The 15412-nt window shown below is 38.2% G+C and overlaps 1 protein-coding gene across 9 annotated transcripts in view; it reads right to left on the reverse strand.

The window, feature by feature from the left end:
* rap1gap2a (RAP1 GTPase activating protein 2a) overlaps positions 1-15412 on the reverse strand; it is a 73279-nt gene that overhangs the window by 23069 nt on the left and 34798 nt on the right. For 3 of the 9 annotated variants that reach the window (XM_020644555.3, XM_020644558.3, XM_020644554.3), the window contains exon 1: positions 14506-15222. The exons of the other annotated variants lie outside the window; for them this stretch is intronic. In XM_020644555.3, the coding sequence (XP_020500211.1) occupies positions 14506-14639 (134 nt within the window). In that variant the 5' untranslated portion in view covers positions 14640-15222. Of the gene's footprint in view, positions 1-14505; positions 15223-15412 lie in introns of those variants that run through there. 9 annotated transcript variants of the gene reach the window in all.

Here is a 15412-nt window from a genome sequence, read left to right on the forward strand (position 1 = left end):
AAGGTACCTCTAGTCTTTGAAGGACTTTGGAAAATTGTTGTTGCAGAAAGAATTAAAGTGAGTTAAGGTGTCAAGCATAGGACATGAGGGCCCAGGTCTGGACTCAGAATGAGAGAGAATGTGTGTGTGTGTGTGTGTGTGTGTGTGTGTGTGTGTGTGTGTGTGTGTGTGTGTGTGGAACAACTCCCTTACACTCTGCAATAAGATGGACAGATACAGGAAGAAGAGATGGAAGAATGAAAAAATGAAATCAGGGTAATGGTGTGTGAAGGGAGGATGATTATAAAGAAAGAAGGGCAGAGAAAGATCAAGGAGAGGGTGAACTGCTGCTCTCGGATATGAAGCCTCTCCCAGGGGCTAAAGACGTACGCCTGTTTCCATTTGTGCTTCATATTTGTTATGAAATTTGATAAGGAGCATGATCCTCATGCCAATTGGCCAATTATGCAACTAATGGCTTCTCTAATGGAGTTAGTAGAAAAAGTAATTGGAGGCAGAGAAAAGAAGAAAGATGAGACTTGTAAAGGGATGGAGAGCAGTGAGCATAAGAAGGCATGCAGAGGAGGAACAGTTAACCCTGATGCTTATAGAAGTAGACTGAGATTCAAGACTCACATGGTCCATCAAAATCCTCTGTAATATTCAGATTTAACATAATATTTACAACTCTAATAAGCACGTTGGGCTGATGACACATTCAGCAGTTGACAGAGGTGATGCTTGTTAAGCAAGAGTAATAAAGGGGACATATAATGAGAAATCCACTTAACAGTGTTTTTGAACATATGTCTGGGTAACCTGAGTGTCTACTGACCCACCAAATGTGAAATAAATCCAGTCCTTTGTTTGTGGTCTGCTTAAGTCTTACTACACAGAGAAAAATTCTCCTTTTCAAATTTGCTCAACTTGTGATGTCACAGTGGGATTCTGGTAAAAAAAAACAAAATACCCTCCTCTCCCCTGGTATCTCCACACATGGACTCCATCCCCAGCCAAAATGTAAGCTACACATTTTTTAAGCACCTGTACAAAAGTATCCGATTCGTTCATTCTGTCCTTGTTTTAAAGACTGCTACATGTAGAGATTAAGAAATGGATGTATGAGTCAGTGAGCTGTCCTAGAGGAGAGCACAGGGATCAGAGGACTGCCTGTTGCCTTTAATAACATGTAAGGAGGCAAGAGACTGTCTGGCCAGACAAAACTAAAATACTCTGGATATCAATGAGAAGAAGAGGAACAGGCAGACGGATAATGAGGGGAGTAAAAGAGACATGCTACCTTTACAAATACAGAACAGTAGTCCGACCAGGAATAATGATGAGGAAGTAGAAACACCTTTTGTTTTTGTGCATCTGAGATATCGATTTTGTGATTCTATTTCTCTTTGTGTTCAAACATTTAAACTCAAGTGATAAACAGTTTGGGGTTTCAGTTCTATTTCCAATAAGTCCTACTGAGCTTGAAGACAAAGGAGTATAAGCCCTGCTCAGTCACATACAGTACAGGGGCTCTTTGGATACTGTGGGTTTGTTGTGCTTTAAAATAAGCTCTCCACTTGGTCCCTAATGAAGACTTGATGATTTGGAATTTATCAATATATATTATTCTTTTCAAAACAAAGGCAAAAGTATTTTCATTCTACACATCCTACAGAGTACGTTAGACTGATTTTTAAAGGACATTTATTGACTTCCTCTTTTCTCCATGCAGTTGCCCCTTCACAAGAAGAATATACCAGTTCTCATACCACATGTAACTCATAAACAATTAAACATTTACCTTCTACTTTTAGTATAAAACCAAGCTTCATCATTTTTGCAACCTGCCATACGTTTTAATATTGCCCTTTAATTATGTTGTTATTTTTCTGTTTCAAATTATTTCTCCATAAAATTATAAAAAGAACTCATGGAAGTAATCCCATGTTTCACATTTACTTTCTAATTCCCACCTGTCTTCTTAGATAACCTCTATACTCCACTCCTCTCTCATTCCCCTCTGTAATTAATCAAAGTGGTAGACTAATCTGACACTCATACAGGTCTTGCTCCCTCCATGCACACAAAGTGCCCCATAGAGAAAGTATGAGAGTGTGTGTAATTTGGTTCCTCTCAAAGAGATCAGGTTAATGAGATGTAAGTGTGCTATGACACGCGGTGTTAATTCATTGTCATATCTGTTACCTCATGTTAAGTACAACAGCCAATCAGAAAAACATTGACTTAGTCCCAATGACAGGCTTCACTCACACACACACACACACACACATTGTATTTAGACCAGTGGTTCTCAACTGGTCTAGCCTCAGGACCCACCACCAACTCCCTCATGAAAAATCCAAACCCGAATTTCAGATATTTTTTAACCAATCAGAATTGTTCAATGAAAAATGTAGCCATTTTGAGCTCAGACGGTACAAAACGTGACAAAAAAAGCATGTTTTGAAACCCTTAATAGACTTTTTGACACAGAGACTTTTTTCCAGGCACACATTCACGACCCACTGAAAATGGCACAGCGACTCACTTTCGGTAGCGACCCACCAGTTGAGAAACACTGATCTAGATGCACCATGTAAACGCTAATGTCAAACAATTAAAGCTAGTAAAAGGTTATGAACAGCATGGCTTTTGTCTTACTTTTGAAATGTCAGCAGTGCTTTTGTCTGGCTCTGCACAGAGCAGACATCTGAACTGAACTGTGAGACACAGGAAATGGACTGAATCATGTGTGTGTCGTTATGCTGTTAACTAGACTTTGTTTGACTGAACCTGATGTTTTGTTAAATCTACTTTTAGGTGATGGTGTGTTACTAGCGTAGTAAAGATAGAGCAGCACTTCCTTATTCATTTTTTATTTAGCTTATTCATCAATATATATTGTAGATATACTTTTTATTCACTCAAGAAAATATGCATTGAACTTCTATTCATGACATACTGCTATATTTTTTAATTAATTACAACTATCATTATTGCTATTATATATTTATTATCACCCAAGTACCTTCTGTTGATCATTATGGAATAAAAAAGTTCTAATGTATTATTATATGTCTATTTTCTTTTGTTTGTTTTTCTAGTTGTCTCCATTTTGGTATTTTTTTCTGCTTTGTCTTTGCTGTTATACTGTCTTTACTCAATAGCCATCAATTTCTCGACCAGTAGGGTATGAGTTGCCATCAGGTATGTATTTAAAATAGAAGATGTTTGATCCTTTGGCTCAATACTGCATTGCAGTGAAAAAAGTGTTTGCCTGATATCCCCACTCTCTCTGTCATAACAGTGGAAATACCATAAAACCTGCCTAATTCTATTCCTGTTTCTAGTCCTTCTTCTCCTATATCATTGCCCAATCTTACACAGTCTAACTGACTTGGGTAGAGAGGAAACAAATAGAGTAAGTCATCTGTTGAATATTACTGAATATATCTCTTTTCAACCCACCTCGAGTGTACAACCACACCAGAGCAAGAAATGTCCTAAAGAAAGAGAAAAAAAATGTGTATAGACTGAGAGCGAGTGCAGAAGAATGAATGAATGTCATTGTTGAGAGAGACAGAGAGGGCGAGAGAGTGAGGTAGAGAACAAGAGAATAAATGAATCTCTGCTGACTATAAATAGCCCTCTCAGTCTACAGAGCTGGTTGAATCGTCCCGTCTGAGGTGGGTCGCATTTGTTACAGACATCTCACTCATTGTAACCCGAGACACAGCTGACTGACACACTTACACTGCACTCAAAAAAACAAAGGGATGTGTGAGTTCAAGTGCAATAAAATACAGTGTGTTAGAGAGTACATGTGCCTCTTCTGCTTCACATCACAAAAACAAGTGAAAGGCAAAGACAAACAAGAAGGAGTTTTAAATAGGGTGTTTTCAAGGATAGAGCGGAAAACCAGGGGGAGAGGAAGGGATGGAAATACAAGTGAGTCAGAGAAAAAACGAGAGATTTAGGGTTTGTACAGCCAGAAGAGGGCAGGGACTACGTGGAAAGGAACAAGGAAAAACTGTGTAAGGTGTTCAAGACGAGCAGTATAAAAGGTTGAACTTATAAAAAAAAGCTGTGTCACGCATATTTCTCCCTCATAGGAACAAATGTTCAGAATCTTCTTTCATTTTAATATCTACCAATCAAACTTTATTTGTATAGCACTTTTCATACAACAAATGTATCCCAAAGTGCTTTACATCAACATTTAATCAAACAGCAAACAACATGACTCCCTCACCCACCCCATCCCACAATCCAAAAACTAAAGTAAAAGTAACTAGATAAGAACAGGTACTGAGGAAACGCTATCATTTATTCTAAATAAGGAAACACAGGAGGATGAAATGAGATTCAGTTAAAAGCTCTACTAAAAAGGTAGGTCTTGAGTTTGCTTTTAAAACTGTTTACATTGTGTTCTGCCCTCAGGTCTTCTGGTAAACTGTTCTACGTTGGTCCACAGCGCAAAACGTAGTAGTTTCACAATAAGGGCTCTAAAATTGTGACATGTCAACGTTTCCTTTTGTCTATTCTTTTGTATAGGCATACCTGAGGTCACATGACTGCCCAGTTTTCCCCTGGCGAAAAAAAAAACATGGCTTAAGTGTCGTTTTGATAACCTTTCTGGCGACAAATGTACATTGTATCTTCATAATCTTCGTTCGGTTTATGTTTATGATCTTTAGTTTGTTCGTTTCTACGAAGATTCTTTCAAGTCTCGCTAGAAAAACGTTGGGTTGTTACGTTTTCTACCGTTGCTATGGTGGTTGCTATGGACGCTATCAACAACGAACCGGAAGGAAGTGGACGTTCGGCTCGCGGCTCTTAAAACGGGTTTACATCAGACCCTAGACATCAAACTAAACTCCGATGCAATAAATAATGATTTCTGTTACATTTTTATGGATGTCTTTCATTACAACCAAATTTAATAAAACGATTGGAACAGATCGATGCATATTAGCAACATTATAAACTATAACATGTAACAATACATAAAGACAATACTGTACAGTTTGTGTGATTTATATGATTTAATAATTTTATTTAACAAAATAATCCTGACGGATTAGATTAATACCAGAAAATGCAATCAATAAAGTAAACGGCCGGCGATAAAAACTACAAACGGGCGCATGACACTGACATCAAATAATGACGTATTGATAATCGTCACTTGTGAGTGACCTCTTTATTAGATCTTTCAGGGGGTATTTACTGATGTTTTTGGAGGTTGGTTTCAAAATCACATCTTAAATCTGTGTTAACCAAAGATCCCATTCCAGGAATCTAAGCAAAATCCCATTCAAAAAGCCCACTATGCTATCGTCTGCCAGTGTGCTGCTGACATGCGCAATCGTGCAGTCACGCCCACTGTCGGTTTAAAGGCCGAGGGCGCGTTCACTATCGACTCAAGGCCCCCCGTCCCCCTCTCCCTCCTCTCCGTAGATTCAAATTTTAAATCCCTTTTTCATACACTTATGTTTGACCTAGAACCCCCAAATTTTCACCAGTTGTTCATGAGATTGGGAACTGTCACCTAAATGAAATCAACTTCCTAGGTCTCTTCTAAGAGATTTTGTGAGCCCACAAGTCACTTAACGCCCCACTCTCAATTTGCCAAACCTTTCACAATTGAAACACTTTTATCAAAACATCAAAAAAGGGTGTTAAAAAGTGTGAAAATGTTCCAAAAGACAGATGGTCATTCTCCACTATATGCTGTATGCTTTGTGAACAAGACTGATGTTAAAAACTCCTTTTAAAGGTGCTTAAAAGAGCTAATTTGACCATTTGAGGCCTAGCAGAGACATGAAGCCTTTTGACCTGTTCAACCCTGTTGCTCTATGAAAGACATTAAACTGAATATTAAAACAATGACTGATGACAAATTAGATTAACTCTTGTATAAGGAAAGAAGGATAAAAAAGTACTAGGATGAATTAATATGGACAAGAACATAAGAGAGTTTTACTTTTAGCCATAATTCTAAACCAAGCACTTCAGGCTGTCCTCCAAGCATATGGTTCCCCAGATTTTATGATATACTTACATCAAAACAAATAAACAAACAAAATAAAAAAAAATAAAAAAAATTAATGTACTGGGCTTTGAAAGCGCTCTATGAAAGTATGACTGCAAGACCCCATGCCTATGAAATAAGTTTTTGGCTTAGAGCTGAACGACATACATCGTTGGAAAGGTCTCATCCTGGAGAGTAACATATGTGAAGATGAGGTTTCAACATGACCCCTGTTTTGAAATAATGCCCTTTGAACCTTGAACCAAGGGCATGTTTGAAGGCTTATACCTCAGCAACAAAAGGGGCTACAGACATGGGAATAACTGTTTTAGAGAGGTCTTGGAACAAAGTACCATGAGAGGGTAGTCAGCTCACCAAAACAACAGGGGGAGCAGCTATATATGGTTAAAATACATTTTAACAAATGTATCAATTATTTTTTAAATATCTGATAACATAAATGTGTTAACTCCCCTGTGTACCCGCAATTAAATATATATTACTTCTTAGGTAAGGGAAACACTGAAATTTGTATAAAAGACTACAATTCCTCAGAGTCAAGTCATACAGCTTGATACTGAATGGCGCCATAATTGTAGTCTTTTCCGTTTCCAAAAAAAGGTTGTAACTAGGATTATAAAAGGCTTACAAAAGATATATTCACTGAATATGTCACGGATCTCGTGTGGCCGAAGTATTTATTGCATAGTACATATATGATATATGTTAAAATAAAGTACATATATCAGTTAATTTCGGATATTTTGACTGTTATTCTAGAAACGGCAATTTTGGTAGTTATGTCTGGCGTTGTGCACAGAGGGAACATAATTAGGGTTGTAAAAAATGTATATACCTATACCTTTGTTTCCGTTTTTAACGCCGTTTTGGTGCCGAATTGAATGTACTATGGTCACAAGTGTTGGGGTAGCTTGTTGTCTTGGTCCCAGGCGCCAATCTCTTGATATAAGGATTTTGTGAAAAATCAATGGAGGATTTGAATGGGAAAATTTAATTCCGGAACCAGAGCAGCCGAAAAAAGAGCCACGAACCGAACGTCCACTTCCTTCCGGTTCGTTGTTGATAGCGTCCATAGCTATCACCATAGCAACAGTAGAAAACGTAACAGTTCAACGTTTCTCTATCGAGACCTGAAAGAATCTTCGTAGAAACGAACAAACTAAAGATCATAAACATAAACCGAACGAAGATTATGAAGATACAATGTACATTTGTCGCCAGAAAGGTTATCAAAACGACACTTAAGCCTCAAACTATTTTAAAATATTGCATTTTCCACCAAAAATAGAAGGGATGTCCGCCATGTTTCTTTTTCGCCGGGGAAAACTGGGCAGTCACGTGACCTGAGGTATGTCTGTACAAAAGAATAGAAAAAGGAAATGTAGACATGTCACAATTTTAGAGCCCGTATTGTGAAACTACTACGTTTTGCGCTGTGGACCAACGTAGGTATTACACATTTTGACATGAGACTGGGTTGTAAAATGATCACCTTTTGGGAGCATGAAATGAACATGTAAACATGTATGATAAGAAAATGGAAAGCCATGGCAGATTCAATTAAAATGGAACTGTTGGTGATAAATATGACAATATGTTGCTTATTATGTTTATCAAGATACATGTTTACCTTTTCAATTAGGCGGTGGGTGACCTATAGTGGCCTAACAGTGATGTTGTATTTGGTTAGAAAAGGCTGAACTCCAGCTCTTAACAAGGGCCTTTCTTCAGCTCATCATTAAAACACATTCACACACCAGTTTATGCCTTAAAGGAGAATTTGGGGTTTAATACGCAAAAATACTTTGACAACCAGACAGGAGGATCCAGGGACCAAACCGCCAATATTACAGTTTAAGAACAAGACAAAAAGAGACGTTAGTAGTTTAAACTACATGTTTCAGAAGCTTAGAGGTAATGTAGCTGTTTTCTGAATCTTAAAGCTTCTCAGTAGCTCAGCTGTTTATTGAGGAAATGTTGTGGTGCGGCTCTCACACAAGCTGCGTTTTCCCATAACAGCTGAAGTCTTTGACAGCAACTTCTTACAGTATACAGAACGGTAAGGATGCAGGAGGTGCACAATAAATCAGAAAAGTTTAAACTGAGTGTTCAAGATATTTAGCATATTAGCCATTTTTCATGTTTGAAGTTAAAGAAAATGAATACAATTGAATTGATGTGCAGTCACACAACATATTTAAGAACTGTGTAATGTATGAATGGGTGTGTGCTCTTTTGGACTGCTGCCTGGCTGGCTTCAGAGTCACAGCTGACTCTTTGTGTCAGAGGAACGGGTTGTTGCTGTTACCAGCTGCTCCTGTATTATTTTCTCTTGGTTGTTCAGTCCAAAACATTTCAACATCCCCAAGGACACTTCAGGATACAGTTGCAAAAACTCCATGATCCAGATTTAAATTACTAGGAAAAGTCTAAATGCACATGTTTTTTTTTTCCATTGAAAAGCTTGTATACTTGTTTCAAAGGAATAAAAGTGTTCTTAATTGAATATCCTGCCAAGGGAGAAAGCCCCACATTTCTTTCTAATTATTTTCATTTTTTTTATGCCTCACAGACGCTCTTCAAAATTCTCATAAAGGCCAAGTGTTTGATCAAATGTTCTCCTAAACTATTAAGATATTTGCAAGACTGTCCAACAATCAATTTTTTAAATTTTCCAAAAAAAAGGAAAATATGAAATCGGGGGAAGAATTTAAAAAAACACACAAAAACCCCAGCAAATCAGACAACTGGGACAATTCAATAAAACTGTAATACCATTACAAAGAAAACCAACTGGAAATGAATAAGATTAAGATCATATCAGATCTGAAGTGCATTTTCTGAAAACAGGACAAAAGGCACTCTATAATATATGTGCTCATGGTTACCTTGTTCAGAATATCTATCCAAAAGGAAACATTTAGGGCATTTCCTATTCCTGAAAAATACGATGTCAAGGATGGATCTCATCCTAACAAGAGGACAGTCACTTGACCAGATGACAGTAAATAAATACAAATGGTGTTTAATCCTCCATTAAATATGAAACAAATGATTCAGTTTTCATAGGATGAAAAAAGAACACAGAGGATGGCTTTTTCTTAAATGGATACACATCTTAAGTTTAGTGCTCCATTCAGCAGGATGAAGTACTTGTCACAACATGACACAGGGTCCTCCTCCACAGACTGCTGATATTATTCCACCCCATCCTGGTAGGCTGACTAAAAAGTGAATCATCTGCACATTTTATGATGTGTCTGTTGGTGCCATTTCCTTATAAATGATATACACATTCAAAAGTGAAGAAGACTTTATGGGCACCATAAGTGGACTTTGATTTAAAGGTACACTGTGCACTGTCTTTGAGACCCATTGGTTAAAATAGTAGTATAAATTATAAAAAATAATGATGTGCACCTCACACAGGATCATACAGTGTCAGTGCATTTAAAATGCTGTATTTTGATCATGTATAGTATGTATGTAATGTTGTTAATTGGTTGAGTTCCCTTGCCATCTGCAGAGCCTTTTAAGTAATTGGTATTCAGGTTGGACTTTTGAGATCATCAGATCTGAATGTGATGTTATCCATCTATAACATCACATTCTGCCAGAACAACTTTTAATAAGGCAGTTTTTTCTTACCACTGTAACTTTTGCTGCTTTGCTAAAGTGCTGATGATGGATAGGCCGGGTCTTTGTAATATAACAATAAGTAAGGTCTTTTACCTGCTTTTTGTAACATAACAATGAGTAAGGTCTTTTACCTGCTTTTTGTAACATAACAATAAGTAAGGTCTTTTACCTGCTTTTTGTAACATAACAATGAGTAAGGTATTTTACCTGCTTTTTGTAACATAACAATAAGTAAGGTCTTTTACCTGCTTTTTGTAAAGTGTCTTGAGATAACACTTGTTATGAGTTGACGCTATACAAATAAAATTGAAAATTGAATTGAATTATAGAAATTTGAAGTTAGGAGTCCATATTCGTGGATTACTCTATTAAGTTTACAACAGTTTAAGATTTGGGAAATATATTTGATATACTTTTAGAATCCATTCCAATCTCAGGGATCAGAGTCGGTTGTCTCTTAACTGGAAGGTCGGAGGTTAGTTCCCCAGCAACTACATGTCTGATGTGTCTAAGATATTTAACCCCAAGTTGCTCCTGCTGCTTCTTCTTGGGCATGTGAATGTGTATAAATGGGATAGTTAATACTGATGGACAGCAGCCTCTGCCATCTGTGTGTGAATGTGTAGGTGTGACCTGCGGTGTCAAAAAACAAAGCACTCAAGTCCATTTACCATTCATGACCATATGTCAAATATGATGGACTTGGCAGCCGATATCTGACAAATCTGAATCTGACAAAAACATCTACCCTTGAAAGACTTACAAATAAGTAAGCTTTTTGTTTAAAGAGGACATATTATCCCCCTTGTCCACCTTTTCAAACATTCCCCTGTGGTCTAAATGAAACATCTGTGCTGTGCTTTGGTCAAAATATAACATGAATCAAGCACCAGAGGAGGTTTATGACCCTGTATAAAACAAGTCTCTCAGAACGCTCCGTTTTGTTGTGTGTGTCTCTTTAAATGCGATGATGGGAGACATGACTCCTTTGCTAGTGAGAATAAAAATGGCGGACCTGCGTTAAAGTTTTGCTCTAGGCCAGGGGTGGAGTCGTCCATTGGTGGAGATATCAGGGGAAGGGAGGGTATTTTTGTATTTTTTTTACCAGAATCCCACTGAGAGGACAAATCCCTTTCAGTCCATTGATGGAACTTAGAGATGGAATTTTGATGCAAAAAGTGTTTATTTGAGGTTTTCACAGCTGAAAGAAAATTGAATCAAATGAAGCACAAATGAAGAGGTCTGCTAAGTTTAAAGTGCTGAGTCAAGCTGACTCCTTAGTTGAGACACACAAAGGATATGCATTCAAAAGAGGTGTTCAATTCATAATAGTCCTTGAAATTCTTTTTGATTAGATTAGATTTACTGGATTTAAAAAAACCCACCTTAAGCGATTACTGTAAAGATATGAGGAAAACAGACTGGAATCAGATTGATACAGATTTGTATCATTTGAATTAAAGCACCACTTTGCCAATTTACATTTACATGTCTGCAACAACCTTTGTCTGTAAATCCTTTTTACAAATGATCTGGGCTTTTATCCTCATTTACCATCTGCTCAGCTCATAGTCTACATCAGGACATTCTCCCCTTGAAGTGGATCTGTTTTCTTTAGTGAAGCCCTCAAAACACACATCAAACCTTGAGTTTACAGTGGAGGTTAATCCCTCTCTTTGCCACTCCTGTTCCAACTCCTCGTACTCAACAGGAGGTGTTGAGCCTTTTGGTCATTATGATCATAATAATGCTTCACTATCAAAGACCATGGCAAGAAAGATATTTATTTAGATCGAAATGATGAGGTGAGCTTGGATAGGAGAGAAGATTGAGGTTAGATAGATGAAGGGTAGGGTCGAGGGATGTGGGATGAAGGGATGAGGGTACGGATGGAGGGATAAATGGGTGAATGGATGAAGGTAAGGGTTGAGAGGTGAATGGACTGGTGTCAGCTGATGCCAGTATGACTTGAGGAAACCAGACTGGTGGAGACTCTGGGTGGTTAGCCTCCTCTTCTTTGCTCTCTGTATGGAGCCCGCCATAAGAGACCAGATGCTGCTGAAAAGGGATTGTTTCCTATATTTCAACTTCTACTCTATCCGAGTGATGCACTGAAGTGTCAAAAATTTTTTGTTGCAGATGTTCTCTATTTATCAACAGTTAATACTTTGCAGCTACAGACGTAATTGTACCTCTGGCACCAGTATTGTTATTTCATGATGGGGGTGGCCCAGAAGAACTACATGCTATTTCCTTTTAGATTTTCAAGCCTTTGCTTTTATTGCAAATCAGCTTTGTGTCCAACAACAAAAATGACATTTCAAATGTTGTGTGAATTTTTTATGTTAAAATAAACAATTGGTTGACTTAAATATTATACAACATTTAATCAAGCTAAACTTTACTGCAGACCTAGTGTGGTGCATTGCATCCTTATACTTTATGGCATTGACAACAATGCTGGAGTGTCCAGTTTCATTGGTCATAACACATAAACTGAAGAATGACAGTGTTGCTCCAGCTGACATTTGAGGTCAACATTGATTCTATATCCCCATAAAATGTGTCTTTGAGGAAATGTAATCTGTTTTAAATTTTTGCATCTCTGCATGTTATGGAAACCTGAACTTGTCTAATAAGAATAGACTTGTGAGACTTGTAAAAACAAGCAACAGAATCTCAGGTCGTCGTTTTAGAGCTCCTGTAAGGAAGACAAAAAGACTCCAGGTCTCATTTGTACCAAGTGCAATTAATATGTTAAACAACAATCAGCCATTTGTTGCTCTTTTTGCACTTGAATTGCACATTTGCACTTTAATGACTTGGTAGGAATTGCTATTTTGGTATGAGCTCTTGACAGATTTTATTGTGACACTTTATTATGTTTTATTTGGTTTTATATTTTGTTGTGCAGTCTGATTTTTTAAATTCATTTTCCTTTATGTTTCATGGTGATGTTGTCGTTGTGTTTCTTGTCTTCTATGTGCTCCTGCTGCAACGCAAATTTTCCCTTGTGGGACAATAAACAATCCCTATCTGAATCTGAATCTGATTCTGAAATACACTGTCACAATAGATTCCCTACACTTGAGAACATTGGTGATGGTAAATGTCTTAAAGGATGCCCCTTTCAAAAGCACAGCTAGAAATTGTCAAATTTTGCCTGGATCATTGAGTGACTGTGCAATAAAATGACAGCGGTGGATCATAGCAGCAGAGCTTCAAGATCTTTATGCCATCCAGATATAAATGTACTTAGAATTAAAAGCCTGAACATGCAAAAAAAATGCCAAAGGTTTTTGGGTTTATTTGTGTATATCTATGTGGAAATATTGGACTGGTTTAATAAAAAACTACCACAGCCTCCAGGCATTGCTGGAGTAAACCACTAGAGGGCCCAAGGGCACATATCAACTGTAAAAACTCCAAAATACTATGCACAGGAAGCTTACTTTTAACCAAACAAGACAACAGGATAAGGTTATTCAATCTTGAATAGGTCACGTTTATGTTTAAGTAGTGCACATACTAAAAGACTTTCAATGAATCTCATTGTTACGCAATGAACCTGTGGGCCGACGAGGACCTTGCAGTTTCCAGATATCTGACACTAAACCAAATAAACACACACACAGACACATCCATACACAAACACCAAGAGGTCAGAACAACTTATCCACATTTTTAAAGTGAGTTACAGTCTATTTTAATGTAACCTATTTTGGTTCAGGCTATTAGAAACTGAGTGGCAAAGTGCATTCAAGGCAGCGTATCAGATGTTCACTTGCTCCCACACACAAAAACACACAAACTCAGACAGACAGTTTTCTGTGTCTTAACAAATGCCAGCCACACAGATACTCGCTTGGATATTCCCATGGGTCTTGTTGACTGAACTGATCCAAGGAAGCTGTAGCAGTAAGATCATTTTGAAGTAACAAGATGCAGAAAATTCCCTGACATGTTGATTTAGATATTTCTGTGAAAGTTAGGCTGCAATACTTTTGAAGGCCTAATATGCTGTTATATAATTCTGCCTGAAGGTCTTTGGCATACAGTATATAGTTGTCAGGACTATTGTTTTTGTGCTTTCTTTAATGCCACTATAGTTCATAATACATGTATTCAAAAACTGATGAATATTGTTTTTATAGTTGCTGATGTGAGCTGGGTTGTGGACTTATAAAGCATGACATTGTGCTTTGTTTCTCTACAATAGTTGTAATTAGCTCCCCTATTTAAGTCTCCCAGTTGAACATGTGTTCATGCTGTACAGCTAGAACAGCCTTACAGACATCAACAAGTGTCCATTGCTGCTTCCAGCTTAGTCTGTTAATGTTTGAGATCCTAAAGACAAACGAGTGGAAGAAAATGCTCTGAACCATTTTCTTTTTTTCTTTTCCATATAATTCTCTTTCTCTAATACTTCACACAACGTTTCTCTCTCTTATGCCGCTTTGCTCCTGTTCTCTCAGGGCCTCTCTATTGCTCCATTGCACTCACTATTCTATTGACCCTCAATCCTCTGTACCTGTCTGTCTTTTGTGCTTGTTATTTCAACCGACTAAGATAAACACACAAATGCATTCAGCAAGAAGCACACAATCACACAGCTAAGCACTCTATTAAAAGGGACTTATAATTAAACTTCAGATGCAAACTATATAAAAAAATTGCCTCATCACTCTGAAACAATAAAAAGAATAAATCCTCATAGAGTTTTTCCTCCATTGAATAGCTTGACATTTTAAAGCAGACTCAGCTTGTTTCAAGGCCGTACATTATCTATCCAGTAAGCCTACAGGTGACACAAGAGGACAAACTTCACCCACCCTTCACTCTCTTCTTTTTCTCTTTCTCTTTCCTTTTCCTTGGCTTTTCGGGACTTGTGCAGGAGTCCAATCAGGATCACAGCGGCCCGAATGCCTGCCTTCTTGTTGTGGAAACGCCCCCCGGTTTGAGACATGCTTGGCACCTCTGCTGGTGCAAGAAGGGGTTCAGGTGACAAGCGGTCCAAGGTCAGACCAGCTCCAGGATCCCTGGAGTGCAGGTCCTGCTTGGTTGTTGCTTTGCGGGGATCCAGTGTGAATGGTGGTAGTCCCAGTCTTAGTACTGAATCCTGTCAGGAGTGTGGGCAAATAGTTTCTGCCAAACAAAGTACCTGTTTGGTCTAAGGTAAGAGCTTTTCTGTCAGATATTCTGATAGAAATCCAGACAAGCAATTCAAAAAAGTAAGATTCATGAGCCACTTTTGATAGGTTGTCAGATCAAAAAACGCTGTTTTTGGTGTAGGATTCAATAAGCCTTTCTTGTTATCCCAGAGGTCCAGGGTTGCACAGCTGCACTCCAGCTCAAGGTGAACTTCTATCTGCAGTCCGTGCCTCTGCAGAGAATCTGTGCATTGAAGCTCCATTACACATCACACTTCATGACGACAAGAAAAGGCTGCTGACTGCTCTCCAGAAAGACACACCGTGGCACTGCATCTTTCTGTCACATCTACATCTGCCTCCCCACCTTCTCTTACATGCTCTGCTTCTTCTTCATCTGTGTCTGTTGCTGCTCTGCTACCTCCTTCCTGACTGCTGAGCCCCTCCCTCCTCACTCTTATAGGCTGGAGTTATTACAAGAACCACCTCCACCTCCCCCTCCTCCTCCTCCTCCTCCTCTGTTTGCCCCTCTCCGTCTCTCCCTGCCCTTGTTTTTACCTTGTTAACAATTTTAGATTAATCTCCCTGA

The sequence above is a fragment of the Labrus bergylta genome, chromosome 11, assembly GCF_963930695.1.
Source record: "Labrus bergylta chromosome 11, fLabBer1.1, whole genome shotgun sequence".
Classification (NCBI taxonomy): domain Eukaryota; kingdom Metazoa; phylum Chordata; class Actinopteri; order Labriformes; family Labridae; genus Labrus; species Labrus bergylta.